Source organism: Pipistrellus hanaki (assembly GCF_964339955.1).
Source record: "Pipistrellus hanaki genome assembly, chromosome: 9".
Classification (NCBI taxonomy): Eukaryota; Metazoa; Chordata; class Mammalia; order Chiroptera; family Vespertilionidae; genus Pipistrellus; species Pipistrellus hanaki.
Genome location: NC_140511.1, coordinates 72,728,244 through 72,756,123, shown reverse-complemented (window position 1 = coordinate 72,756,123; position 27,880 = coordinate 72,728,244). Strand labels below are relative to the sequence as shown.

General features: G+C 51.4%; 1 protein-coding gene across 2 annotated transcripts in view; it reads left to right on the top strand.

Moving 5' to 3' along the window:
• Positions 1–27,880, top strand: part of LDLRAD3 (low density lipoprotein receptor class A domain containing 3) — a 170,729-nt gene that overhangs the window by 102,816 nt on the left and 40,033 nt on the right. Inside the window, exon 4 of one of the 2 annotated variants that reach the window (XM_084894468.1) lies at positions 6,871–7,002. In XM_084894468.1, the coding sequence (XP_084750594.1) occupies positions 6,871–7,002 (132 nt within the window). Of the gene's footprint in view, positions 1–6,867; positions 7,003–27,880 lie in introns of both variants that reach the window. The other variant, XM_084894467.1, reaches the window with a different exon arrangement.

Genomic DNA, 27,880 nt, shown 5'->3' with positions numbered 1-27,880 from the left:
TTTCTCCGGCTGCTTTGAAGGTCTTTTTTCTTTAGTTCCAGCAGTTAGATTATAGCGTGTCTGGGTATGTGGATTCCTTTTGAGTTCATCTCTTGAGAGTTCTATTTGAATTGGAAGGTTTTTGTCTTTTTCCATACTCAGTACATTTTAAACTATTATATCTTCAAATATATTTTTTTTTAAAGTGCTTCATCTTTTCTCCTTTTCTTGTGGGATTCTGGCAACACAACTTGAGTCCTTTTGTTAACTGTCCCCAGAGGCCCCTGAAGCTCTGCTCACTTTTTAAATCAGTGCTTTTGTCTTTTTATTGTTTGGACTGGATAATTCCCATCTTTTGTCAACTTTACTTTTTGCTTTCAAGCCCATCTAGTGTGGTTCTTTATTATCTTGGCTCCTATATTTTGTTCTAAAATTTCCTCTTGGTTCTTCTTTCCAGCTTCTGCTTTTTGCCGAGACTTGCTATGGTCCATTTGTTTCAAGAGTGTTTGTGATTGCTTGTTTGAGTATTTGTAAAATAGCTGCTTTGAAGTCTTCATCGCATAATTTCAACATCTGTCTGATCTTGGTGTTGTTGTCTGTTGAGTATCCTTTGCCACCAAAGAATCATGCTTGTGAGTGGGGCGATGACTCGCAGAGAAGCTGGGGCTAGGAGCCCTCGGTCCTGGACCAGAGGACGTCTCGAGGCAGCTGTTTCCACCAGTTGCCTGGTTTCCAGGGAGATGGAGCTGGGAGGACAAGAGCCCCCTTGAGGCTGGGATGCAGGTAGAGGAAGTGAGGGGTAACCACTATGGGATGGGGAACAGATGAGAAGCGTGAGGCCTGGTGACAAGAGCTCTCTCATTGGTGAATGTTGTCAAGAAGCCTTTGCGATGGAAGAGGGACTGACTTCATAGATTCTAAGTGAATTAAAGGCGATTACATTCTGTGGGTCTTACTGGAGCCAGATTGCTTCACTTCCTGCCCTGAAGCTGGCCAGTTGGTTTTGGGCGATGGCAGTGGGCCCTTGGCCCTTCAGATGCGGTGGAAGTAAATGCCACCAATTCAATTAACCACCGAGCCAACCGTAACTCATAACTCGGCCCACCCACCCGCCCCCTGTAGGGAGGCAAGTTCTCTCTGCAGAGCTCAGTCCCGGGAAACCATCCCCCGTTTGTTGTGGTCATAACAGAGGAGCTAGTAAGTCCGCAGCTGAGTTTTTGAAATGGACTCTGCAGACGGTTTTCCTCCTTGCCCTTGAAATAAATACTGTAAAACACATTGTTCCGCTCCCTGGTGAGCTGAGAAAAACAGTACATTTTTTCCAGTGGCTGGTACACTTTAGCAAGGACAAAGAAAACTCAGATTACAGAAGCTGCGGAGACAAAACATCCTCAAGTTCAAAGCGCTTCCTGGCCAGTTTATGAGCAGGCTACTGAGCCGTTACTATTATATTTCAGGTTCCAAGAGACCACAGGGCCCTCTGGCCTTGACCCTTGCCTGCCCTGAGCCTGGATCCTGCACCGCAGTCCCACGCACGCACTGGGCCTGGAAGCCGGGCGAAGTCTGGTCCATAGCTGCAGAGGCCCAGGAAGCAGTGCCTGGGACTTGAGCAGTCTTGGGGTGTCGGGGAGTTAGGCCGCCCCAGTCAGTGAGTTGGCCTAGGAACTGACCATGTATGCTTTGGAGGTTTGGAGGACCAGTGCTGACAGGGATTTCTCTGAGATGTGTTGCACCCGTGCTTAGCTGGTGAAAGCGGGGGGCTTTTTTTAGGGGCATTCATTTTTAGACTGGGCTGTGATCCAGGGCTGCCTTTGGCTCCTTTTACAACATTCTGGTTTCTTCCAAAGCTATCTTAGGCTGCTCTGTTTGTGGCATTCTTAAGTGGTTGTTTTTATAGCTTTTTTTAGTTTTCCTTCTAATTTGCTGTGTCCCTGGGAACCAGAACACACACCTCATTCGAATTTGCATAAACAGAATCGGCAGGCCCTGAAGGAAGGGAGGCCCAGGGCCCTTCCCCGGAGCTCCCAGGAGGGCATGGACCCTGTGTGTTCCGACGGTTCCCAGGCCTTTTCCTGGCCTTCTGCAGGGTGGGGGAGTGTTCCCCCAGCACCCTCACCTGTTTTCTCTGCCTGCATTGGGGGACAAGGGCGAGGTGATGTTTCATAAAGAGCCTTTGGCAAGGAGGAGTCCAGGTGTAATGGTTTTCAAGCGCGTCAACTAGGCAACTGGGTACCTAACTGTGAAAGACACCAAAAACAGGTGTGTGTGAGCCCAAGAGGATCATGGGGGAGGGGGGGAGGAAAGGGAACAATCACTAAAACATGTCTGCCAGACTAGACTCTTAAAACTTTTCAGTGAAGTCTTCCAAATGTAGTGAAAAGGAAAAAGGAAAATTGAAAGTATGTCTGTGTTCCCAGTACCCCCCGCTTTAGTAATGATAATGACCTATAGTTACTATTCTGTTGTCATAACTACATTAACTATAGTTAACAACACTATGTCGTATTATTAATGCTGCATTACATTATGATAACATATATACAACTATATTAACTATAGTTAATCGTATCGCATTGTCTATTTTTTTATTTTTTAAACATATTTTATTGATTTTTCACAGAGAGGAAGGGAGAGGGATAGAGAGCTAGAAACATCGATGAGATACATCCACCAGCTGCCTCCTGCACACCCCCCATCGGGGATGTGCCTGCAACCAATGTACATGCCCTTGACCATAATCGAACCTGGGACCCTTCAGTCCACAGGCCGACACTCTATCCACTGAGCCAAACCTGTTTTGGCTGCATTGTCTATTTAAAAGTTGCCAGGAGTATAAGGATCTGAAAAGGCCTCATCACAAAAAAATTTTTGTAACACTGACACAAAATTTAATCATGGATGGTGATGGATGTTAATTAGACTTATTGAGGCTATCTGTTTGCAATATATACAAATACCAAATCATTCTGTTGTACACTGAAACTAACATAATGTTCTTTGTCAATTATATCTCAATTAAAAAATCATATTACCAATACTGCTTTTTTTTTTTTGCCTCAGAATATAAAATAATAAGATGCTATCACATATCATTACAAGCCTGCAGTTATTTCCCTCTCAGATCCTACCTTTCTCTCCTGGGGCACCCACCATCCTGAATTTATAGCCTTGTTTCTTTCACTGCAAGTTTTTATTCTTTCAGTAGATGTTTTTGTGTCCATTGACCATAAGTAGCATTCTTTTGCATGGGTACCCTCACGCAGGTGGCACAGTATTGTACATATTCTTCCCTAACTTGCTTTTCTCCCTCACTATTATATTTATGAAAATTGGGCTTCTTGTCTCCAGTTCATTCATTTTTCACTACCGTTGAGCAGGGGTTGGCGAGCAATGGCCCCTGGACCAAATTTGGCCTCCTACCTGCTTTTGTAAATAAAGCTTTATTGGAACCCAGCCACGTCCTTTGTTTACGAATCTTCTGTCGCTGCCTTTGCACTACCGTGGGAAAGTGGAGTAGGTAAGACAAACACCGAAGGGTTAGCAAAACCTCAAATATTTGCTGTCTGGCCCTTTACAGAAAATGTGAGCCCAGCCCTGCCGGTAGACATCTGATGCGGCAATCTAGCACACTGTAGCTATTCTTCTATGGGTGACATTTGGGCCATTTTAAAATTTTTAATATTTTACACACAGTGCTCGGTAGCACTTTCTCTTTTCCTCAAAATCTCCATAGAGCGGCTAGCTGGATGCTCATCTGCACCTTAAATTGGACTGACTGTCACTAAGCTGGCCTCCTAGGCGGACCCGCCAATTTGCACTCCCACCTGCTGTCTGTGAGACTTCCTCTCCCCGAACATCCTGCCAGCAGCCTGGCGTTCTCAGACCTTAAGCTGGGCGCCTGGTGCGGTTAACGTGGACCTTCATTACAGGTCAGCCTCCAGGGTTTCAGGTTGCTATTGACCATTGTCCTTGTGGGAGTTGCCTGCTCATCATATCCTCTGCCATCTCCCTACTGAGTTGCCTTTTTGCTTTGGAGTGACGGGAGTTTATGTCTTCTGGCTTCTGATCCTTTCGGTCACATGTGTTAATACCCGCCAGTGACTGGGCCTTCCGTCTGGATTCTTTACCAGAGCTGTGTCTTATGGTCTGGTCAGCCTTAGTTCATCTTGAAGATATGAGCCATCTTAATAGACACATGCACACATATGTACACATGTTAGTAGCATGTGCCTATGCGCGCGCACACACGGCTTCTTTTTCTTGGGAAGGCTTGCACCATCTACCTTTGTGAGAGTCTGAGGGTGAAGAAAAGGAAGTGGTCGCCAGCGGTGGCAGTGAGGTTGGTGGAAAACAGCCTTCCCCACTAGGAGAGTCACAGAGGCTTGCTATCAGCCGGTCTTGGAGCAATTCGAGTGGCCTCCCGAGGCTGCTCTTTAGAGCTGATGGTTGCCCTGGCTGTGGCCGTGCAGACGTGACCCGCAAAGTCCCAGGGAAGCTGAAGGCCACCGTGGTGGGGCAGGGAGGGTTTGGAGGGCTGCCTTGGACAGAAACCGGATGTGATTTGAGGTTTTGGGTTTCTCCGTTTTGATTTTGGCTGGAGTCAGACCTTAGTCTCAGCCCCATCACGTTGAACCATTCTGTGGGCCACAGCGATGTAGAGTAGGGGTGTCGAACTCAATCAGAGAAGGGGCCAAAATCTAAAATCCAGCCTAAATCGCGGGCCGAATGGTTTACTGAACAGTCATAAACTGACAATGTCATAAACTGACAGCGGAGTGCAGTGATGACAGCGCGGTGCGGGCCACATTGCAAGGCCTGGCGGGCTGGATTTGGCCCGCGGGCCTTGTGTTTGACACATGTGATGTAGAGACTTACAACTCCCGTTTCCAGGCCAGAGTGTTTTTGTTGGGTTCTGCACTGGACCGTCCTCTTCAGAACTGAGAGCCCTGGCTTTCTCTCCCCCTCCCCGTCCTCGGACCTTTCACTTCAAACTTTCCCAGTTCATTCAAGAAGAACCCTGCGGCTTTTCGGGCATGTGGACCCCATGAATTCACAGTCCCTGCAGCCATGATCTCCGCCTGCCTTACTATGGCTCAGTGAGGCACACGGGAAGACAGATGAGAGCTGTTGCCCCAGGAGACCCCAGATCTCCTTGCCCCTGACCCCATCGCACTCTCCTGCCTGGGCCGGCCTCCCACTCTGGTGCTCTTCCCACTCGTGTCATCCAGGTGTGGGCTCAGTGCATCCCCATGTTCCAGGATGAGCCCCCTTCATCTTCACCAATTTGCTCCTTCAGAGAGCGCCACCTCCGGGCAGCCCTAGGGGACTGTTCCCCGTGCTGTGCCAGGTGTCAGACCGCCCCGCACACTTCCTCACCTGTCCTCTCGGGTCATGCTCACATTAGTGCCGTCCGCAGCCTGGCCAGCTTCCCGGGCCTGCGACCAGCACGTCCTACAGGGCCTGTGCTTACCTTAGAAGGAAGGGAACCACCACGCTTGCTTTTACGCCCTGCACTTGCCTTCTTTTCTTTTTTTAAAATATATTTTACTGATATTTTTTCAGAGAGGAAGGGAGAGGGACAGAGAGCTAGAAACATCGATGAGAGAGAAACATTGACCAGTTGCCTCCTGCACACCCCCTACCGGGAATGTGCCGCAACCAAGGTACATGCCCTTGACCGGAATTGAACCTGGGACCTGTCAGTCTGCAGACCGACACTCTATCCACTGAGCCAAACTGGTTTCGGCTGCATTTAGCTTCTTGAATTTTTATATAATTTTCCAACAGTTGGCCTACGTTTTCCAGCTCGCACTGAGCCCTGAAAATCAAGTGGCTGGTCCTGCCCACAGATTTGCCCGAGATTGCACAGCTAGTGCCTGTCAGGGCTGGGATCCGAGGGCGTTCTCCTTTGCTACTTCACTGATTTAAAACAGAGCTCCGAAGAGCCTTGTGGGAGCTGCCCCACCAGGAATGAGGCCGATTGTGCTGTAGAAACACTGGTTTTTCTGTAGAGATTTGCTTACGTTGTCGTTAAATAGTTTTGTGGTGGCCCCCACACCGGCCAGTTGCCAACCCCCGGTAGCCAAGCAGGCTGACCAGTTAGGTCAATGGGCTCCTTAGACTGCAGAGAAGGGAGAGAGACCACTGGATGAAGGGAACTATAACGATGCACAAAAAATTAGGGTGCTGGCCCACGGTTAGGGAGCCGGGAGGGTCCGGCTTAGCTCCGGGACCAGTTCCTGGCATCCCTCCCTGGGTGCCAGGGGTTCCTGGGTCCCCGCCTCAGCTCCTCCTGGCTTTACTGTCCTGTGTGTCTCATGCTCCAGTGCCTGGAGTTCCTTATGTATTCTGGCTTCTGATCCTTTCTGTTACATGTGTTCATACCCGCCAGTGACTGGGTCTTCGGTCTGGATTCTTTAACAGAGCTGTGTCTTACGCGGTCTGGTCAGCCTTAGTTCGTCTTGAAGATATGAGCCATCTTCATAGACACATGTACACATAGGAACACATGTTTGTAGCATGTGCATTCCACTTGCAACTCTGCCAGGACTTTCCCATCTGGCCCAGGCCCCTCAGGCTGCTGGGCTGCCTACAGGTTGACCCGGGGGCCAGGCAGTGCCCTCTGGCTGTGTTGATATGGTCACAGGGCACCAGCCCGGTGTTGGCATGGTTACAGGGCACCAGCTTGGTGGCTCGGGCGAAGTTGCTTTTGGAACAGGGAGGAGGGAGTCCTGCCGAGGTCACTGTCTGTCCAGGCTCCCAGGACGGGCTCTGATCGGGGGTGAGCTCACTGCCTCCAGAGCAGGACACCCTGCTGGCGGGAGGATGTTTGGGGGTCCCCCGGGACTGGCTGGCTCCCTGGTGACCGGCTCTCTCTTCCCTTCACAGCAGCAAACCCTCTGCTCTGCTCCACCGCCCGCTACCACTGTAAGAACGGGCTCTGCATCGACAAGAGCTTCATCTGCGACGGCCAGAACAACTGCCAGGACAACAGCGACGAGGAAAGCTGCGAGAGCTCGCAAGGTAGGGGCCGCCCGGCGCTCACCAAGGATCGCAGATCTCAGCCCCACCCACGGGCACCCGGGGCGGGAGGACAGACACCCGGGCCCACCTCCACACGTGCGCACTGTGTTCATGCTTGCACTTGACCCCACAGCCCTTGCAGACGTGGTGCCAACTAGAAGCACCGTCCCTTTTGTTCTTCTCGTGTTAAGTAGCATATGGGATGCCCTGCCGGCCTCTGCTGTGGCTTTCTGAGTCGCTGCATCATCGGGGGCCCTCAAGGCTGTTCCTTACGTTGGATTTCTCGTGCGGGATGAGTTCTACGGGTGGGCCATGGGCGTGGTGTGTTGGGAATCATTTTTTGGCTTCACCCGGCGGCTCACATTGTCTGCACACGTCAGTTTCCCTGGGATACCCCAGGCGTTTGCCGCAGTCCGGTTTTCTCCATTTTTTGCTAATTTTGCAGGCCCAGAATGATGGCCTCCCACCTGCTTTCATCTGCGTTTCTCGGATGATGAGCAAAGCGGACATTTTCCGTATGTGTGTGTGTGTGTGTGTGTTTCCTGTTTTCTCTGTGTGGGTCGCCTGCTCCTCTCCGGGCTCTCGGCCTCAGAACTGTTTTCTGGAAGCCGGGGGATGCCATTTGGGGCGGAAAGATGAGCATTTTAGAGAACACGGGGGGTAACCTGACCGGGTACCTTTCTTAACTCATTGACTGTTTTCCTGTAAACATGTAGTTTCTTCAGTGGTGAGGCCAAAATACAAAGACGTAAGAATGTACGTTCATTTTAAGGCAACCTAAGAAGTATATATTTCGGGTATAAACTAGTACCCCCTGAATGTGAGCTTTACCTTTTTATTTTTAATTAATGTTTTATTGCTGTGATTCACCCCTATTATAGTTTACTGGTAGAGTTCACTTTCTTGACTGTGATTCAGTATTCCACTGTGGGACTGCACCACAGTTTCTAGACGTGATAAAACTGCAAAAAGAAAGGCCAGGGACAGATGTGACTGGCTAGCTCCTGTCAGGAGGTGGGATGGATGGGTGGGGTGGGCTCCATGAAGTCAGATGCAGGTTCTTTTCAAGGTCCTGGCTTTTGTTTAAGTTGGTGCTTGTCACGTCATTAAAAATGAATGTGTGGGTCATTCATAGACCACTGGTGACGGTGGCTCACAAACCAGGGATGGTGTTCCACCTGAATCTGTATGCTTGAGGTCCAGAGACAAGGACAGGCAAAATGTGCATCCACATAGCCTCGGCCGAAATGTGTGCAGAAAGCAGCTCTGGAGCTCATTCTTTTTTCTTTTTTTTTTTTTTTTTTCTTTTTTTTTTTAATAATTGTGGTAAAATACACATAACGTAAAACATACCACCTTAACCATTTTGGAGTGTACAGTTTGGTTGTGTTAAAGTACATTCACATCATTGCACCCTCGTCTCCAGATCTATTCCATCTCCCACCATTGGAACTTTGTACCCATTTAAAAAGGCCCCAGTCCCTCCTCCTGCCCCCAGGCCCTGGCCCCCTCCATTCTCCGTTCTGCCTCTATGAATGTGACTTCTCTAGGTATCTCATGTAAGTGGAATCATTCAGGATTTGTCTTTTGCTGACTGGCTTATTCGTTACTCAGTGTAATGCCTTCAAGGTTTCATCCGGGCTGTGGCAGGTGTCAGAACTTCCTTCCTTGTTAATTAAGGCGGCACAGTACCCCGTTGTGTGCCCGCACCACGCTCTGCTTGCCCACTCACCTGCTGATGAGCACTCACGTTGCTTCCACCTTTTGGCTACGGTAAGCAGTGCTGCTGTGAACACAGCTGTACAAACTGTGCCTTGCTTTTTAACAAAGATGACAGCATCAGAGTGGGTGGTATGTCGGTTCCAAGATTAGATTACACAGATTGGCATCTGCTTTCCTCTTTTTCTCTGCTCCCCCCCTACACCCCCCCGATGAAGCTGCCATGTTTTCACCAGCCTCATGATAGGCCCTGACCAGTAGCCAGCAAAGGGCTGAAGCCTCCTAGTAGCCACGTGGTGAGCTTGGAAGTGGCTCCCCTCTGGGGAAACCTCCAGCTATCCAAGGCCCTGCAGACACTTTGACCTTGGCCTTAAGCCAGAGCTAAGCTGCTCCTGGATTTATGACCTAGAGAAACTGGGCGATGAAAAACGTTTGGTTTAATTAAGCCTCTGAGTTTGGGGTTGACTTGTCATGCATTGGTGATAGATCACTAATACACTGAACACCTCTCCCCCGGGCCCCAGTCTGACTGTCCTATCCCAGAGCGCCGTGGAGACGCAGGGGATGGCAAGGTGTCAACTCTGTGAGGAGGTCAGGTAGGGTGTTATAGGGACCGGCCAGACTGAGCACTGACCGAATGGCAGGCACCAGTCCCGGTATTTTACCGGCATCATCCCTCAGTCCTCAGAGTCTCCGTGAGAGGGGCCGTCTCACAGAAAATGAGCCCGTTTTCTAGATGAAGAACCCGAGGAACAGAGAGGTGTCCATGGCTGTGCCACGTCCACAGCGAAGAGAGGTGAAGCCAGGATGGGAACTCGGGCCGCTCAGTGTGCAAAGCAATGCTCTCCGTGACCCCCCATGGCCCCCATCGCCCCGATACTGCCGTCTGGTCATCACGGCGTTGAGCCCAGAACACCAGGCCCAGCTCTGGGTCCCGTGACCCGTCGGGGCGGTGGGTTTGAAGATTGTCACGTGGTCCCACTCTGTGTACCCAGGTTGTTCTATTGAGAGGAAAGACCGACGCTGCCTGCTGCCTGCCTACAGGGGAGGGACGTTGGGCGTTCTCCCTCCCACAGAGGCACCTGGCGGGGGGGGGGGGGGGGGGGCGTGGACTGCGTGTCTTGGCTGCGGGTTGCAGAGCCTTTATCTGGCCTGCTGCATTCTGGTGATAACGCCTCAGGAGCCTTTGGAAAGCCGCTGAGGGGCTTGGCATCTCATCAAACGCTAACAGTGCCAGCGTGTGCTGTTTTTTCTGCAAAAGTGTGTGTGTGTGTGTGTGTGTGTGTGTGAGAGAGAGAGAGAGAGAGAGAGAGAGAGAGAGAGAGAGAATATGAGAGATAGCTCCGTGCCTTTGGAGAAGGGAAGCGTGGCTCCCCTGTGGTGGGCAGCGAGAGTAAGCTGGGAGGAGCCGGGGAGATCAGCAGTGGCTGGTGGATGGGGGCCCGGGAAGCCACAGTAAGGATTTTGAACTTGGTCCTATGGGCAGTGGGAAGCCACCAGGAGACGCGTGGAGGTGAAAGCCGCAGGATGGACAGGGCCATGGCTTCAGGGAGTATTTGAGGCTTGGATCGTGAGATTTGGTGACAAACTGGGTAAGGGTTGCAGGGGGTCGGAATAGCTATGGCAGCGTGCATGGCACGGGGATGCTGATCCTAGGGGCTGGGAGGCTGCCCTCCGACGGGCCAGCTGTGCGTGCTCCCTGCTCCCGGCTCCCCCAGGCGAGCTGGTGAGAGTGAAGGAGGGATGCTTTTGGAAGACACCTTTGCTTCCTGTCGCAAGATACACCCACTCGCAGCCCAAGCTCATTTCTAGAGAAGTCATGGTGAGCAGTCAGATGGGAAAAGTGCAAATTTTTAGTTTTCAAGTATGAATGGGAAAGATGATAGACAGATAGATAGATAGATAGATAGATTTGAAAGTAGATGCATTTAGGAAGCTTTTTTTCTTCAAGGGCTAGTTGGATATTTATAACCTCACTCATGGGCCATACAAAATTATCAACTTAAAAACTAGCCTGCTATATTTGGAAAAATCATCACCCAGAAAGCATTCGTTTGGCTCTACTCGGAAGGAAACTCCTGGAGGAATGGGAAGCCCTTTTTCCACTTTAACGCCAGCATGTGAGGCCCAGCTGAACTGGGAAAGGCCAGAACGCTGACATCGTTAGAAGAAGCAGGAGGAGGGTGGAGCGGTTGATTGCTGCCTTGTGGTACCTGGGGGGTGTCTCCTTAGCGACCCGGTGTTTGCATCACCAGATTGTCCTTGCCGTTAGCCACTGCAATAGGAATTGGAGGAATCCTAACGTGCCCCTTATCCGAGAAAAGGCAGGATTCTCCCCTTTCAGATCAGTCACTGCCTCCTGATCTTGTAGCCAGCGTGCTAATCTCAGAGCTCTTTCTTTCGTCTCCCCCATTCCTTGGGCCCGTTGCCCCTCTCTGCCCTCTCTTGGCCCCCGGCTTTATCTACTCCTCCCTCCCCGGGGCATGTGGCAGAGTCCGGCCTGGACACCAGTAGAGTGTGCCTCCTCCGGAGGTGACCCACCATGTTTCAGGGCCGTGGGACCGAGGGTAGGCCTTGCTGTCTGCCTGCTCTGCTGGTTCTTAGCCAGGAGACTGCTGTGCTGTGCTTATGTGGGGACCTGTATCCTTCCAGTCCGTGGACAGCCCGTGGCCCTCAGCTCCCCACACTGCCCCCGAGTCCTTTCTTCTCTTGGCTCTTCTTCATATTCATCCAAACTCCAGTTATTTGTGCAGCCCCTGCTATGGCCCGGCCCCACCCAGGTTCTGGAAGAAATACAGCACACGCTCAGGTCCAAGGGGCTCCCGGTCTGCAAGGGAGGAACACATTGCCCTACAGACAATGACCCTAACGCATGGTACATGCTGTGGTGGAGCCAGCAGCAGGCCGTGGGAGACGTAGGACGTGAGGGGCAGCCAGGAACGGCGTTTCCCTAGGGGAATATGGCAGAGGCCTCAGAGAAATGAAATCTCTGCCCAGTCTTTAAGGACAAACAAAAACGGACCCGTAGGCAAGCCTGAGGCTGGGCATGGAGCCAGAGGAAGTGGCATATTCAAAGACAGGGATTCCTTATGGCTAGAGGGGGGCAGGGGGCGTGCAGGGACATGGAGCTGCCAGGGTGGGTGAGGCCGGCTGTGGAGGCCCCCTCTCCTCCCCGCCCTGCCTGGTTCGGTAGGAAGGTGAAGCCAGAGGAGGAGTGAGATGCCAGAAGGGAATTCACAGCCGGGGCTGGCTGTCCTTGCACACCGTGAGGATCTGGTTCTCCGTGGTCTTACCGGGCTCTGCTCTCCCACGGGGAGGGGGAATCTCAGTGAGACTTGGGGACACCACGCAGGGGGCTGGGGTACAATGGGTGCTGTGGCTTCTCCAGGATCAGCATTGTGGGGGAGGGGGGATGACGGTGGGCCAGACATTCCCACCCTCCCGCCCTTGACTGGAGTGGCTTGAAAAATCTTCCTTGGGTTATGCAAGCCAGTAATGACCCTTCTTTTTTTGGATCCAGTCTGGCTCCCTGGGAGCTCTGTGGTCTGGGAAAAGTGGTCATGTGCTCTGATGTTGCAAATATCTTACCAACCCTTCCCCTCTCACTCCCCCCCCCCAGCTCCCGCCGCCCCCAGGCACCTATTTTTCATTCCCTCCTTGTTTCTCTCTGGCAATGCAGCAGGTTATCCGTGGTTACCCTTTGGCTCTGGAACGCCACGGGATGCCACTTGCCGCGACCTCCTCTGTGAGTTCTCTCCCCGGAGGCCTCGCGCCCTCGGTGAAGTGTGCGTGGCTCCAGCTGGCATCGGGGGGTCAGCTTTTGCTGAAGGTCTCCCTCTGCAGGGCACACTGCCAGGTGCTAGGTACGGTCCGGAGAACTCCCGGGAGCCGCTCCATCTCCGGTAGCTAATGTCTCCGCTGGAGGGGACGGCCCGGAGTGCACAGGCCCCCTTTGATCAGCGCCATGAACTTGGAAAAGGTTGCATGGAGCCTTGCGGAAAGGCAGAAAGAGGGGGGCGGGGGCTAAATGGGGAGCGATGAGCCACAGATGTTTACTGGGTGGCACTGAGTCACACTGCTGAGGAGAGAAGCTCTGTGTGTGCTTTGACCGATTGGGCTCCAGCAGGGGAAACTGAGGCACCTCTCCAGCAGGGCCCGCCCCTCTCAGCCCCTCGGTGTCTGCTTAAAGAGGCTCTGCCCATCTTTTTGTGTCTGCCTCATTTCTTGTGAACCTGTTGTGAGCCTCTGAGAGCCGAGCTTTCGCCTTCATTGTGGAGTTTGATCAGGATGACAGTTCTTTCTGGCCTGAAGAAAAGTGGGGCTGGCTGTGGAATGTTCCAGAGGGTGGCTGTTCAGGTACAGGTGGGGGTGGAGCAGAGCCTCCGCCATTCGAGGCGAGGGTGGGGGTGCTCAGGTGTCCGTGACTTCCCGGGCGTGACCTTCCAGAAGCCGCCTTATGGGCTAATCGCAGAGGAGAGTCCCATCGTCCCCTCTGTTCATGCCACAGAGTGTTAAGTGCTGGACATCGGGGTGCATACCTGACGGAGAGACCCCGAGAGTGTTGGCTGCCCCGTTTCTGAGATCGGCACCGTTTAAAAGCCAGGTGTCCATCTTGATTCGTTTGGAGGAAAGGACTTGGATTGTTTCTCAGGCAGAAAAAAGCCTTGCCTTATAACTGTGGGGCTTTTTAAAAAAATATATTTTATTGATTTTTTACAGAGAGGAAGGGAGAGGGAAAGAGAGCTAGAAACATGGATGATGAGAGAGAAACATAAATCAGCTGCCTCCTGCACACCCCCAAATGGTGTTGTGCCCGCAGCCAAGGTACAATATAATACATGCCCTTGACCGGAATTGAACCTGGGACCTTTCAGTCTTCAGGCCGATGCTCTATCCACTGAGCCAAACTGGTTTCGGCAGACTGTGGGATTTTTCGAAGAGACGTTGTGAGGTGGGAGAAAAAGGAGAAAACAGGTCTGTGGTGTCCCTGCTCACCCCTTCTAGGCGGTCACATTTGGAGGTAGTTGCAAAAGATGCCTCGCCTCAGACTAATTTATGGCGTGTTTTCCATTAGAATTGCAAAACAGGGTGTTAAAATATGGCTTCACGTTATATTTAATGCAGGCTATATTTAAAACGGGGATGTGAACTGAGCCGTGACGCAGGAACTAGAAGGAACTCGACTAATTTACTGGATTTCTGAAGTAATCTTGGTTCTGTTTATTGTCTTTTTTGTTTGTTTGTTTCCATCATTGCTCCTCATTGTTTTTTTATTAAAAGTGATTTTGAATTAGCCCTAGCCAGTGTGGCTCAGTGGGTAGAGCGCCGGCCTGTGGCCTGAGGGGTTCCAGGTTGGATTCTGGTCAAGGTCACATACCTGGGTTGCAGGCTCGATCCCCAGTGAGGGGCACACAGGAGGCAGTCAATCAGTGACTCTCTCTCATCATTGATGTTTCTCTCTCTCTCCCTCTCCCTTTCTCTCTGAAATCAATAAAAATATATATATTTTTAAAGTTATTTGAATCAGAACCTACCATTGTGTTTAGGACCACTCAGCTAGAGGGGACTTGAAGCATGTGGCTCCCCAGCTGACCAGGAGCTGACCTTCTGCTGGAGCCTCTGGCTCCTACTCAGTCTGACAGTGTGTGTGATGGCCACTGCTCTAGCCGTGTCCGTGGGACTGTGGCCCCAAGCGGGCTCTGTCACTTCACGGGCAGAGTGAACATTAGCGAAATGCCTTAGTTGGTGGTGGTTCTCTGCTTGGTCGACCCTTCAGCTCTCAATCTGGTAGGAAAATTTGGAGATGATTCTGTAAGACGTTTATATCCTCTCTGAAGAAATCTGGAAAATGCGAATGAGTGTGATCAGGGTTCTGTGGAGACAGGAGTTATTGAAGGCCAGCGACAATGAGTTATGTTGAAGGGTGTCTAGTTACAGGGATACCTAACCAGCAGTGGTTGAGAAATGTAGGGGAGAGAGGGGGCATTGGGAAATGCTGGTGGTGAGTTTCAGAATGCTGGAGGAGATGTGATTGCTCTTTCATCAGAAATAAAATGAATTACTGCTACACCATAGATGAACCTCAATAACATTATGCTAAGTAAAACAAGCCAGTCATAAAAGAGCCATACTATAGGGTTCTATTTATATGAAATGTGTAGAAGTTGGGTGTATACCTAGAAGCAGAATTGCTGGGTCATATAGTAACTAACTGTGGTTAATTCTTTGAGGAACTGCCAGACAGTTTTCCAAAGTGGCTGCACTATTTTGCATGACCACCCACAGGGTTCTGGTTTCTGCACATCCTCACCAACACTTGCTTTTGTTATTATATTATTATAGCCATCCCTTCGGTGTGAAGTGGCACCCCATTGTGGTTTCTGACTTGCATTTTGCTAATGACGAATGATGTTGAACTACTTTTCATGTCCTTTTTGGCCATTTGTGTATCTTACTTAGAGAACTATTCATTCAAATCCTTTGCCAACTTTTTAAAAGATGGGTTACTTGTCTTTTTATTGTTGAGGTTTTTCTTTAATATATTCTTCAAACAAGTTATTGATCACATATGATTTGCAAACATTATCTCCCATTCTGTGAATATTGTTTTCACTTTCTTGACTTTCATTTGCAGCACAAGTTTTTTATATTGATGAAGTCTAGCTCATCTATTTTTTTCTTTTGTTGTTTGTGCTTTGGGTAGCATAGCTAATCATTGCCTAATCCAAGGTACCAGAGATTACTCCTATTTTGTTTTGTTTTGTTTTTTCCAGCACTGTGGTGCATTTTTAGTTCACTTTTATGGATGATGTGATTTAATACTCGAACTTCCTTCCCTTGCGTGTGGACATCCAGTTATCCCATCCCCTTTTGTTGAATAAGGGTTATTCTTTTCCCCACTGAGTTGTCTTGGCACCCCCGTCTGCTTTGCTTTTAATAAATTCACTACCTAGACTCCTTCAGCCATATTTCTCGTCCGGGGACAAATCCGAGAGTAGTGTGTGATACTCCTTGCCTCCCCGGGATTTATGTTCCTGCAGGAAGAGCCGAGAAACAAATGTGGAAAAAAGACACAGCTGTGTGATGATAGAGGGACCATTTTTTAAAAAGTGGCCAGTTCCCTTCCTCGTTGGATGACTTCATCATACCACGTACCGCTCCTCATAAATCCAGCGGCAATTTCCTCCGCCAGAATAATAATGTATTTCCCTCCGCAGGTACAGTGGTCGTTGTAGCTGGAGTTGTATTAAGTGGGAACTGTCATTGGAGTGTTAACTGTGTGCCGGGGACTTCTCCGAGCACTTTACACACATCCTTCACTCCAACCGTGCGAGAATCCCAAGAGGCAGTAACTATTAGCCACGTTTTATGGATGAAGAAAATTAGGTCCCGAGAGGTTAGTTCCTTGGCTCCGGGTCACTCAGCTGACAGGTGAATTTGAACCCCAACAACCCCATACCAGGCCCCAGTCCACACTTGGTGCATGTGGGCAGTTCACTGCCTCTCCTCACTCACCGTTCTGTCCTCAGCACCCAGTTAGTAGTTGGCACTCAATAGCCATTTGTGGGATACACAACTGGATGGAATGAATAAACGACTAAAGGATAATCCAGACAGAACAGCGGTGGCCAAGGAAGGAGGATTGATTTATGGGGGAATAAATTAGAGGAACGAAATTCAGAGATAGGGTTTGCCTAAGTGAGAGTGATGGCTGAAGCCAGAAGGCGCCCTGGGGAGAGGATCCGGATCCCTGTAACGGGGTAGCGAAGAGGAGGAGGAGGAGGAGTGATGGGGTGTTGGAGTACAGAGTCCAGGCTGGAATACGAATGAGAAATCACGGCTTACACTGCAGCCTGCGGACCGGTCTGTGTGAGAACAGGCTGGAAGTGCCATCCGAGGAGTGCAGACACCCAGAGTGTCCAGCCCCATCCTTTGAAGGGTGTCGGCTGGGAGGGGTGGGTGCAGGGCAGACCCACCAGCACTCACCTTGGATCCAGCAAGATGCCAATGGGTCTGAGAAGATGGTGCGATGGCGTATCAAAATTATTATCGTCTGGCAAATACTGCTTGTCATGGAAGGCAGGAGCAGTGGTATCTCAGGCAGGCCAAGCAGGGTTCTGTAAGCGATGAGAGCTTGATGGTCTCTCTGTGGTGCTGGGTGCTAAGGAATGTTTATCCCTCTTGCTTTTCTCACAGTATTTAAGCCAGAAGGTCGCCTCCCAGCCGGGAGGGGTGAGGCTGTGCCAGGGTGTGAGCCTGGGTAAAGCTGTGAGGCCATCATCTTTGCAGACACAGTGCCCACCACCTGCAACAGTCGTTAATGGAATGGCTACGGAATCTGTTGAGGGAGTTTCTCCTTTTATTATGGTTCCTATTTAGCAGGGGAGGGAAGTGAGGGTAAGGAGATTGTAGGGCTTGGTCATTGTGATGGTTGATTGTATGTATCCCCTAGGGAGGGCTAAGCAATGACCAGGGAGCTGGTAGAACATTTCTGGGTGTGTCTGTGAGGGTGTTTCCAGAAGAGATTAACGCAGTCTGTAGACTGAGGAAAGCAGACGGCCTTCTCCAATCCATTGAGGAAGGGGGTCATATTTCCTCTCTCTCTATTTTTCTCTCTCCCTCTCTTCCTCCCTCCCTCTCCCTGGAGCAAGAACATCCTTCTCCTGGCCTTGGACTCAGGGACACTGTTGCTTCTGGTCCTTGGGCCTTTGGACAGACTGAGCCTGCCACATGGGAGTCTCACATCGGTTCCCTTGGTTCTGAGGCATTTGGGTTTGGACTGGAACTACCAGCTTCCCTGGGCCTCCAGCCTGCAGAGGGCAGATCATGGAACTTGTCAGCCTCCGTAATTGACCCAGCCAATCCCTCATCTTAAATATCCATCCATCCATCCATCCATCCATCCATCACCCATCCATCCAGTCTCCTATTGGTTCTGTTTCTCTGACTGTACCGTCATCCAGTAAATGGCAGAGCCAGAATTTGAACCCACACTCCTGTGACCTCCCAGGCAAAGCTCTTAAGACACAATCCCTTCCGCTAGGATCTTACTGTTTGGTTTGGGCGACCAAGTGAGCAACCAGAAAAGGACAAGGAAGAGCTGTTCCACGTGCCTCAGAGACACCGTCTGAGAGGGAGCTGTGTCGGAGGAAGTGGAGCCCTCCATGTGGGAGGAGATGGAAAGGCTCGCTCTGTACACGTGGAGGTCAAGAGCTGACGAGGCAACCTCTCCAAGACTCAGTTTCCTCCTCTGAAGAATGGGGACAAGTCCCGTGTCATGGATTGGGATGAGCAAAGGAAATAGTATTGGGAGAGAGCTCAGTGCAGGGCTTGGCGCCTAGGAAGCACTCAATAGAAAGTAGCTGTTTATTCACTGACGCTGTGGCTCTTGCTGCTGCTGCTGCTGTTATTATTATTATTATTATTATTATTATTATTATTATTATTAAGCAGGCACTGTCTTAGGTGTGGGAGGCCACGAGGGATAAGACCCTGCCCCAGGCCTTGAGGAGCTTAGAGACAGTGAAGGAGCACTGGGAGAGCACACCATTCCCACATCGCTTGCTTCCTTTTCTTTTCTTCTTTTATTTATTTAATTTTATTGTTTGAAGTATTACAAATAGTAATACATATGTCTCTTTTTTTCCCCCTTGACCTCCCCCCCAGCCTCCCCTACCCCCCAGCATGTGCCTTCACCTGCCCCCCGCCCCAAGTGTCTTGTATCCATTTGTTATTCATATGCATGCATACAAGTCCTTCAGTTGATTTCTTACAACAATCCTCTCGCCCCCAATCTCCCCTGCCTTCCCGCTGTAATTTGACAGTCTGTTCAATGGTTCTTTACCTCCATATCTATTTTTTCTCCATTTCTTTTTTTTTTAAATCTCGCAACTGCAGACTATAAATAAACATATAATAACAAAAAAGGTTTGAGTCCCAGTTTCAATGTCCAACAGTTCTGAGACCCAGTTTCAATGTCAAATAGTTCCTTGTGTGTACATGCCAGCAATGATATCTGGATGATGGACAGACGGTTCCTTTTCTGTGCTCGCTCCACTTCCTGATGGAAGTCCTCGGGCAGAGACTGTCAGATGAGGAAGCCACCAGTGGGTATTTTGAATGCCATGCGATATGGGCAACATGATAAGAATATCCAGTCTCGTTTGGTAGGATCCCACCCATCTAGGTCGGGCCTGGCTCCATTCTGAGAATTGGATTCAGGTTGGTTCTACCTGTTTCTTCTTCTCCTTCTCCTCCTCCTCCTCCTCCTCCTTCTTCTCCTCCTTCTCCTCCTTCTCCTTCTCCTCCTCCTTCTCCTCCTTCTCCTCCTCCTTCTCCTTCTCTTCCTCCTTCTCCTCCTTCTTCTCCTCCTTCATTCTACCTCCTTCTTCTCCTCCTTCGTTCTACCTGTTCCCCCCCCCCTCCGCCGCCGCCGCCGCCGCCGCCACCGCCGCCTCCTCCTCCTCCTCCCCCCCCCCCTCCTCCTCCTCCTCCTCCTCCTCCTCCTCCTCCTCCTCCTCCTCCTCCTCCTCCTCCTTCTTCTTCTTCTTCTTCTCTCTCTCTCTCTCTCTCTCTCTCTCTCTCTCTCTCTCTCTCGGAGAAATGGGCTACCCAGGACATGTTTTTCTTATAGCAGTGTCAGACGTGCAAAAGCCCACACCCAGCTGCACAAGCATATCTTAAGCTCCTACCCAGGACCATGCTAAGGCCCCATTGGCTGGAGGAAGTCACATGGTCAAGCCCAAGGTCAGCGGGCGGGAATATAATCTCCCTCCAGCGAGAGTGAGTGCTGGGTTGCATGGCCAAGGGCATGGGCACAGGGAAGGTGAAGAACAGAAACAGCCTTGTATTTCACACCATTGAGTTTGGAGGGGAAGTAGGCTCCGGCCATAAATGCCTACCCTCGGCCTGGCAAACGTTTCATTTCCGGGAGACTTACCCTGCCGGGGCTCCGCGCCTCCTCCCGCCCCTTGATCTTCTGTGCCAGCCACTCAAACCCCTGAAGGCCTGCCTGTGGTCCCGCCGTCAGGCCCCGGCTCCAGCCAGCGCTGCCTTTTATTGAGTCTGTCTCTGACTCATTATTTACAGAGACTGTAAAATAAAGCTTAACTCAAAATTACTGTAAGTCAGCTCATCCGAGGGAAGCGGCAGGCAGCTGGACCTTCACAGCTGAAGGCAGACGGAACAGGAGGGGGAGGGGGGTAAAACGGAGAGCTGCAAATAAAATGCCAGGGGATGCTTAATTATGTAAAGGTTATGCGTCTGCCTGCATAATTGTCTAAAGTGGCTGATGGCAACAGCTGGAGAGGGAGCAGCCTTCGCCTCTACTTATGTGTTTATCTGGTGCCTGTCACAGTAATGGCTGCAAGCAGTATTGGCTCCAAATTAATTTTGCCTCGTTCTTTCTCCTCCTTGGCTCTTCATAGCACTGCACGGATCCAGGAGACCTGTCTGCTACCTAGGGGACACATGGAGTTTGGGAAGGCAGAGTCCCACCAGAGAACCCAGAACCAGCTCTTACTAGGTGCCTGTGTCTGGCTTAGGTGTTTTTTACATGTATAAGCGACTCCTCTGATAAGTGCAACCCCCATATAAGGTATTATCGTTATTCCTGTTTTGCAGGTGAGGATAGTTACGCGTTATGACCAGAGAGGTTAGGTAACTTGAAAACAGTCACACAGCTCGGAGAACCGTTTAACCTTAGCACTTTTGATTGGCCTGTGCAAGGTGATATCTGGGGAGTTCTTTGTCCTCGGAGTGAAATCCAAACTCTTTACCAAAGACTACGCACCCGGTATGTTCCCGCTCCCCGCTGGTCTCTGTCCACATCTTCTCCTGACATCCTCCTTGTCCGCATGGCCCTAGCCACGCTGCTTGTCTTTCCATGCCTTAGACCAGTGGTCGGCAAACTGCGGCTCACAAGCCACTTGCGGCTCTTTGGCCCCTTGAGTTTTTAGCCAAGGCCAGCTTAGAGGTACCCTAATTAAGTTAATAACAATGTACCTACCTATATATAGTTTAAGTTTAAAAAATGTGGCTCTCCAAAGAAATTTCGATCATTGTACTGTTGATATTTGGCTCTGTTGACTAATGAGTTTGCCAACCACTGCCTTAGACTAAGGTGACCAGACGTCCCGCTTTTGGCGGGACAGTCCCAATCTTTTAACAATTTGTCCCATGGCATTTTAAAAAAGTCACGATTTTTGGAGATCCACGCTGCTTGTCTTTCCGTTCCAAGGAATGGAAAGTCTGCATTTACCAAAGGTGAGATTTTCACCATGTACCAAGGTCTGAGCTGTCTTTTTTTAGTTCTTTTGGGCCTGGAAGGCATTGTCCAAAGCCAGAGATGGTAGCTGATTGCATTTTTTTTAAAATATATGTATATTTTGATTGACTTCAAAGAGGAAAGGAGAGGGAGAGAAAGAGAGTAACATCAATGATGAGAATCACTGATTGGCTGCCTCCTGCATGCCCCCTACTGGGGGCTCTAGCCCACAACTCAGGCATGTGCCCTTGACTGGAATAAAACCTGGGACCCTTCAGTCTGCAAGCCGACGCTCCATCCACGGAGCCAAACCAGCTAGGGCCCTGACTACATTTTAATGAATGAAAATGCTATCCCTATTATTAGGGATGGTTTGCCTTTCTTTTTATAATTCCTTTTTTTTTTCTCATTGTGGTGAAATACACATCACATGAAACTTAACCATCTTACCCATTTTTAAATGTACAGTTCGGTAGTGCTAAGTGCAGTCCCGGGTTTGTGATGAATTGCCTTTTGCAATCCAAAAACGAAAGCCCGAGTCCATCTGGGGAGTAGTGGGGGGGGAGGGGGGAATGGGGGAGGGCTGAAGAAGCCCAGGTGCCTGGCACCTTTGTGTCGATGTTCTAGTGCCATCTAGTGTCCAGGGGGCCCCGTGCCAGCCCGGGTGAGGCTGTGATTCCCCTGCTCTGGGCAGCAGCTCTGTACGCCCAGAGGCTTTACGGGAGTGCCAAGGAGATACTTGTCTTTCTAGATCGGCTACTTTTTTCCGGCTCTGATCGCTGGGGAACGTGCAGCTGGATCCGTTTCATTAACAGTCAGAGCAATTTGTTCCTTTGAAGCTCAGACAGGGTGAGGGGGGATTAGCGTGAACCCAGTATTAAGCTGTTAAGCGTCAATTTGGCAGAAACTACGCATAAAGGAGAGCCGGAGACAGGAAGTACGGGAGGCCGCATTGAGGGGCTCCCTGGCCACGTCCTCCCCACTCCCTCCCTCCCTCCCCCCTCCTCTCTCTGGAAAAAGTGCCTCCATCACCGGGTTTTATGTAAGAGAAGAGAAAAAAAAGTGTGTGTCTCTCTGGTGTGTGTGTGTGTGTGTGTGCGCGCGCGCACTGCTTTGATGATGTGTGGTTCTTCCAATAGCAAGAGGGGGGAGTAATGCCGCGTAGCTAAACCTGTGATGCCATGTGCCCAGCTCTGTTCTAAGCACATTGCCTTGTTGAGTATCTAGTTCTCACAATAGCCCCAAAGGAGTAGGTGTTACTGTTCACCATGTCATAGGGGAGGAGGCGGAGGAATGTAGCGTGGCCAAGGTCACAAAGCCACAGGAAGCGTGCCACGATGGAGACATTGGTAAGGTCTTCGGTCCACCTGGGTGTTAGGGCTCCATCTCCCTTGCTGCCCGCTGTTACTCAGGTGGCCTCTAGCGGGTGCTCCCGGCTCTCACACCCCCGTGTCCCTCCCAGCTCCCTGCAGAGAGAGGCCAGGTGGAGCTTGTGGAGCAAACGGAGCCATTTGGGGCAGATTTGTTCTAAGGAACCCCTAGCCACGGGCTGTGCCGTTTCCTCTCTCGCACCTGACCTCCAGTGTGTGGGGGTAATAAAGGAGTTTCCCGGGGGGTGGTTTGGAGAGGGCGCTGAGGGAACGGCTGAGGCAGCACCTTGTCCAGCGTCGGGCCCACAGCATTTGACCTTGGTGGGCTTCTGAGGGTAAAGCTGCTCCTGCTGCGGCGGTGTCTGCCCTGTCACCGAGGGCTGTGTCTGTTTTCTGCGTTGGAGGAAAGGTTAGTCCAGCTCTGAGCAGATACAGCGCTCCAATGTCTCTTCTAGTTGGAAGAACTGGAAGCTGGAAAAGTTGGCTTTAATCACCTCTTCCCCTCTTCCAGAGTCCCGTACACCTGTATGCACACATACAGGTAACACAGATGTACACACGGACACCACTCATGCATATCTGTGTTCACACATACCTATACTAGTATAGGATATGCACAGACACACATGTCTATTTGTAATCGCACATGCATATGTATGATGTACACACATAGTCAGACACATGTGCAACTGTGTTCACACATATGCATGCATATACATGTTACCTCCTGCAATGCAGAATCACAGGGTCAGCATCTTATGGACCCCGTGAGGAGGGCGAGCAGGGAAATTTCCTGCAAGCAGGGGATGATAAATCGTAGCGCTCTCCACAGCCCTCATTATCGCTGTTTAAATGTGTAGCGTGTCCCTGCTGGACTTCTTAACATGCAGCTTGTGTTGTGGGCAGGGGAATTGTCAGATTTCATAAGCGCTTTCTTAGGGCCCGTCAGAAATGGAGCGCTCCTAATCCTATTTTCCCATCCGCCTTTGGCTGCTCAGTTTCAGGTTCTCTGCGGGGTCTGATACCTGCCTGTCTGAGAGGAGTGCTTTCTTACCCCGAAGGTCTGAGGCTCTGTGAGGGGTTTTTGCTCAGGGAGCTCTCCTGGTCCCCTTCTCCGGCCAGCTGGAGCGGGGAGCAGTGTGATTTACCAGCCTGGGCCTGGGCCCGGGCTCTCGGCTGGATGGTGAGGACTGCAGCGGGCGCAGGAACTCGGCACCGCTGCTGACCGTCCCGGAGAAATGGGATCATCCCTCCATTCCCCCTCGGGCTCCTTCAGTGTCAGCTGGAACCTCCCATCAGCCTGGGAAACCACCCCCTGACCCAAGCCGGAGGGATAGCTTGGCATTGGCATGGTGATGATCGATTCCTCAGCATCCTGGGTACCTGGAGAGCATCCGCTGCCCAGTACCTTGAGGCTGTGAAATGGGGTGAAATGCTAATTCCTCAGTTCCTCTCCTCTGGTCCCCTCACTTCTTACCGGTCACTCTCACTTCCCCAGACCTCCACTCTCAGCATCCTTTTTTTTTTTTTTTTTTTTTTTTAATATATTTTATTGATTTTTTCAGAGAAGAAGGGAGAGAGATAGAGAGTTAGAAACATCGATGAGAGAGAAACATCGATCAGCTGCCTCCTGCACACCTCCCATTGGGGATATGCCCGCAACCCAGGTACATGCCCTTGACCGGAATCGAACCTGGGACCCCTCAGTCCGCAGGCTGATGCTCTATCCACTGAGCCAAACCGGTTTCGGCTCAGCATCCTTCTTGTCCTGATTTTCCCTCCCCACCTCTTTCCCTCGCTCCTTCCTGGTGTAAAGGCAGGAAGTAAGGTTGATGGTTGGTGGGCAGTTGGGATGCCCAAGGCTCCAACTTGCTTTGACTCGGCCCAGAGATGCCTCCTTCCCGGTCTGTGGCCCTCCTTGCACCCCCAGGCGTAAGGAGCACAGGGCTTGGCTGTGGCTTGTTGTGTAACCCGCTCACCCAGGGCAAAGCCGGGAGTCCAGGGAGACACCTGAGAAGAGCTGTGCCCAAACCTTCCAGTTCTGTGCCGTCTGATTGTGGAAAACTCGGTGCCAGTGTTGGTCCGACCCGGCTGGCATCTGGGGAAGTCAGGAACAGTGTCCACTTTCGGCCCTGAAGTTCTGGGGGTGGTAACAGTTCTGAGACTTTGCATTAACCTGAGCATCTAAAATGCTGGGACCACCTCACACTGTGTGTGGGTGCGATGAGGGATAGGATCCCTGTGGCTGCAGCCCGGCTAAGCACGCCTTTTAAAAGACTCCATTCAAATGCCTACAGGGTCAGTTTTTATCCACCCAACTTCTGATGATGTAACAACCTTAGTTCCTTTCACCTGTAACTCTTCTTGCCAGAACTAGCAGGTCCTCTGCCATTTGGGGGCCCTGGACAAAACCAGGGGGAAAGAACGTGATGGCGAAGCCTCTGATTCCGGGCGCCCCAGTGGAACCAGCACCACCACAGCAAGCCTCTCCTAGGCGCTCAGCCTGACCCCTGACCCCTGACCCCTGGCCCTGGTTTCCAGGAGGGTTCGGGGTTCATGAGCTCAGTTCAGCAGAGCTCAGCGGGTATCTGTAAGGGCCTCGTGCACATGGGCAATGGGGCACATCAATACAGTCTCTGCCCCGATTTCAGATGATAAATGAGCACCATTACGGCCTAATTAGCAAGACTCATATTTTTAATGGATAAATAATAATTCAGCCGCTTTAACCCTAAGCTACTTCTTGAAAAAAAAGGCACAGATGAAGGCAGAGGGAGCATGTTTATACTTGGTCTGTTTTATTTGCTCCGCCGGCGAGCTGCTGTTTTGTCTGGATTTGCCGACTTCGCCAGCTCAGCTGGGCTCGCTGTTTTCTTAAGGTTAGATAATATTAAAGCGCCCATATTTTTATTTTTAAAAAGCCAGGCGGCCTCTCGAGGGTGGGATTTGCTGGGCTCCACGTAGCTCAGGGAGGGCGAGGGCTGCACGCTCACCCTTTCATCTGATGTATTTGAGCGGCACCCGCCTGAGTGGCCTGACCTGAGGTCACAGCATCGGGTCCAAGGTCGGCAGTGACACCGCCCTTGTGGGCAAGAACCTGGGCTTCGGAACCACGGAGACCTGGGTTCAAGCCCTGGCTCTGACCTTTCGTAATGTTTCTGAAGGGCAAGCCCGTGGGGGTGACAAACGACAGTCCTTCCGTTCTGGGTTGGCTGGGAGGACCCGAGAGATGGCGGGGCCAGTGAGAAGCACAGTCCCCCCACATGGGACAGAGGGCCAGATCAGCGTTAATTCTTTCTCTAGACCTGGGGCTCATCGTCTGTGTGATCAAGTGACGGGACGGCATCAGAGGTTCCCGAAGTGGGGTCCTCGGGTTCCTAGGGCTCCATACGTACTCCGGCGAGGGTGGCCCACGTGGCTTTTCCAGCGGAATCAGAGATGCCCGCTCTCCCTGCTCGCGTTGGACTCCTTCCAGCCGCGTAGCAGCACCCGTGGTTATCTCGTGTGATCAGAGGCTCGGGCTGGCAGTTACATGTGTGCGTTATTAATAAAAAATGGGAATCAGATGAAACGGGCCTTAATAATTGCATCATGGTGACAGATGTTGCCGCCAGACTTTCCTCACGCGTTTTATTTGAAACGTGCCTGCAGTTCGGGAGATGGCAGCTGTCCGATCGTGACCTCCGGGGCTGGCTGGGCAACGCGGAGGCTTCGTGGAGGTGGAAGCTCGGAGCCCCTGGCGGGGATGGTGTCTCTGGTTTGCCTTCTGACTGACTTGAAGGCTGCAAAACCAACTGAGGGAAAGGGTTCCCTGGAGTCCGTGGGGTGAGGAGTGGGCAGACGGTGTGAGTGAGAGGGCTATATGCGAAGACCTTCCCTGGATAAGGTTTTCGGGTTTTTTAAATCAATGGAAATATGACAAAATCCACACACACACACACACACACACACACACACACATCGAGCGTTGTTCCGTGTATTTTTAAGTCTCCCTCTGGACGGTGGCCTGCTCTGTGTGGGCTGTGGAGAGGCTGTGATGGCGGTGATGGGTGTGAAACGCTCCGTCCTCCAGGATCAGGGCAGGGCCGGGCGGTGTTTATTTAATAAGAGTCTAAGCAGCCCTTGCAGCGATGGGAGGCCTGAGCGGATTTGCAGTGATTTACACTCCCCGGGCCTTGAAGTTCATGTTCGTTTGTTTTGTGAGAACTCCCCCGAGCCCATGGCGGAGATAAAAGTAAAGGGAGAGCGGGGGAGCGGCGGGGGAAGATGTGGGAGCGGATGCCTCCTTCCAGCGACGGAGACAGCTGTCCCGGGTCGGATCGCCCAGCAGTGGCGTTCTCTGGAGCAGATCCCATCCACGGGCTGCTGGTCCTGGGTGCCCCGTGTTCAAACCCTGAGGAGTTTGGGGGGAGGGGGGGTAGTTAGGGATTCCAGGGGAGTAGACTGTCAGGGGGAAGAAGGATGTCAGTTAACTCATGTGGAGGAAGCGCTAGGCTTCTCTGGAGGTTTCTATGACAACGTTTGGCTGAGCCTGGTGTCCCCACCCAGAGGAGACAGATGGGCGCTGCCCAGAGCTGTTTCCTTTACCTGCACAGGTAGCTAGCCACCGCCACCATGGCCATGGGAGGGGCGCCAAGGCCACAGGAGAGGGCGGCATTGCTGGGGGAAGGCCGGCGGAGACAGGGAGCCGCCGCCTCTGCCTCTCTGAGGGCGATACATTCTCATTGAAGCTGCAGTATCGATCTCCGTGAAAATGCTGCATTGGTGATTTTTTTTCAAGCCATATCTTTCTCTGAGTCTCAGACAGGATGTGCAGGGGCTAATTTGTTCTGTTTTCTGAGAAAAATAAATCTCAGTTGCTCACTCCCAGCCCCCAGCCCTTCTTCATGTCCGAGTGTGAGTGTGTGTGTGTGTGTGTGTGTGTGTGTGTGTGTGTGTGTGTCGGGGGAGGGTCCCTGTGGCTGTCTGTCAGGGCCACACTGAGCATAGCCACACACTGAGCTCTGTGCCCCGTCTGTGGCCTCTGTGCTGTCTTCTGGTGACACTGGCTGTGTTGGGGGCAGCAGGAGAGCTAAAGGCAGGAAGACTCTGGCCCCCACCCCCTCCCTCTGCACCTGGAATTGAGGTTCAGTGTCTCCAAGAGGCCGGCCGGGTGGGTGAGGTGCGGCCAGCCGGGTGGGAAGGGAAAGGCCCAGCCCGGCCCAGCCAGGCCCGGTCCTGGGGGAGGGCACCTCTGTCTTACTGGGCCTTCCAGTTTATCTAAAGGACGCAGGCTGCAATTTTGTTTGGAAGCTCTTGATTTTTAAATGCTGGCTAGGGTTAAAAAAAAAAACAAATTCAAGATTCGGTGCAAGCCCCCAGACTCATGTAGCCCCCCCTGGGGGGCAAAACACTGCCCCAGTGGGCTTTAGGTACAGCTTTAAAACGAGCCAAATTGTTGAAACATCTTCATTAATAGGTAGGAAATACGTATTAAGCACGTACTGTGTGGCAGGCACTGTGCTGAGTGGGTGCTCAGCATTGC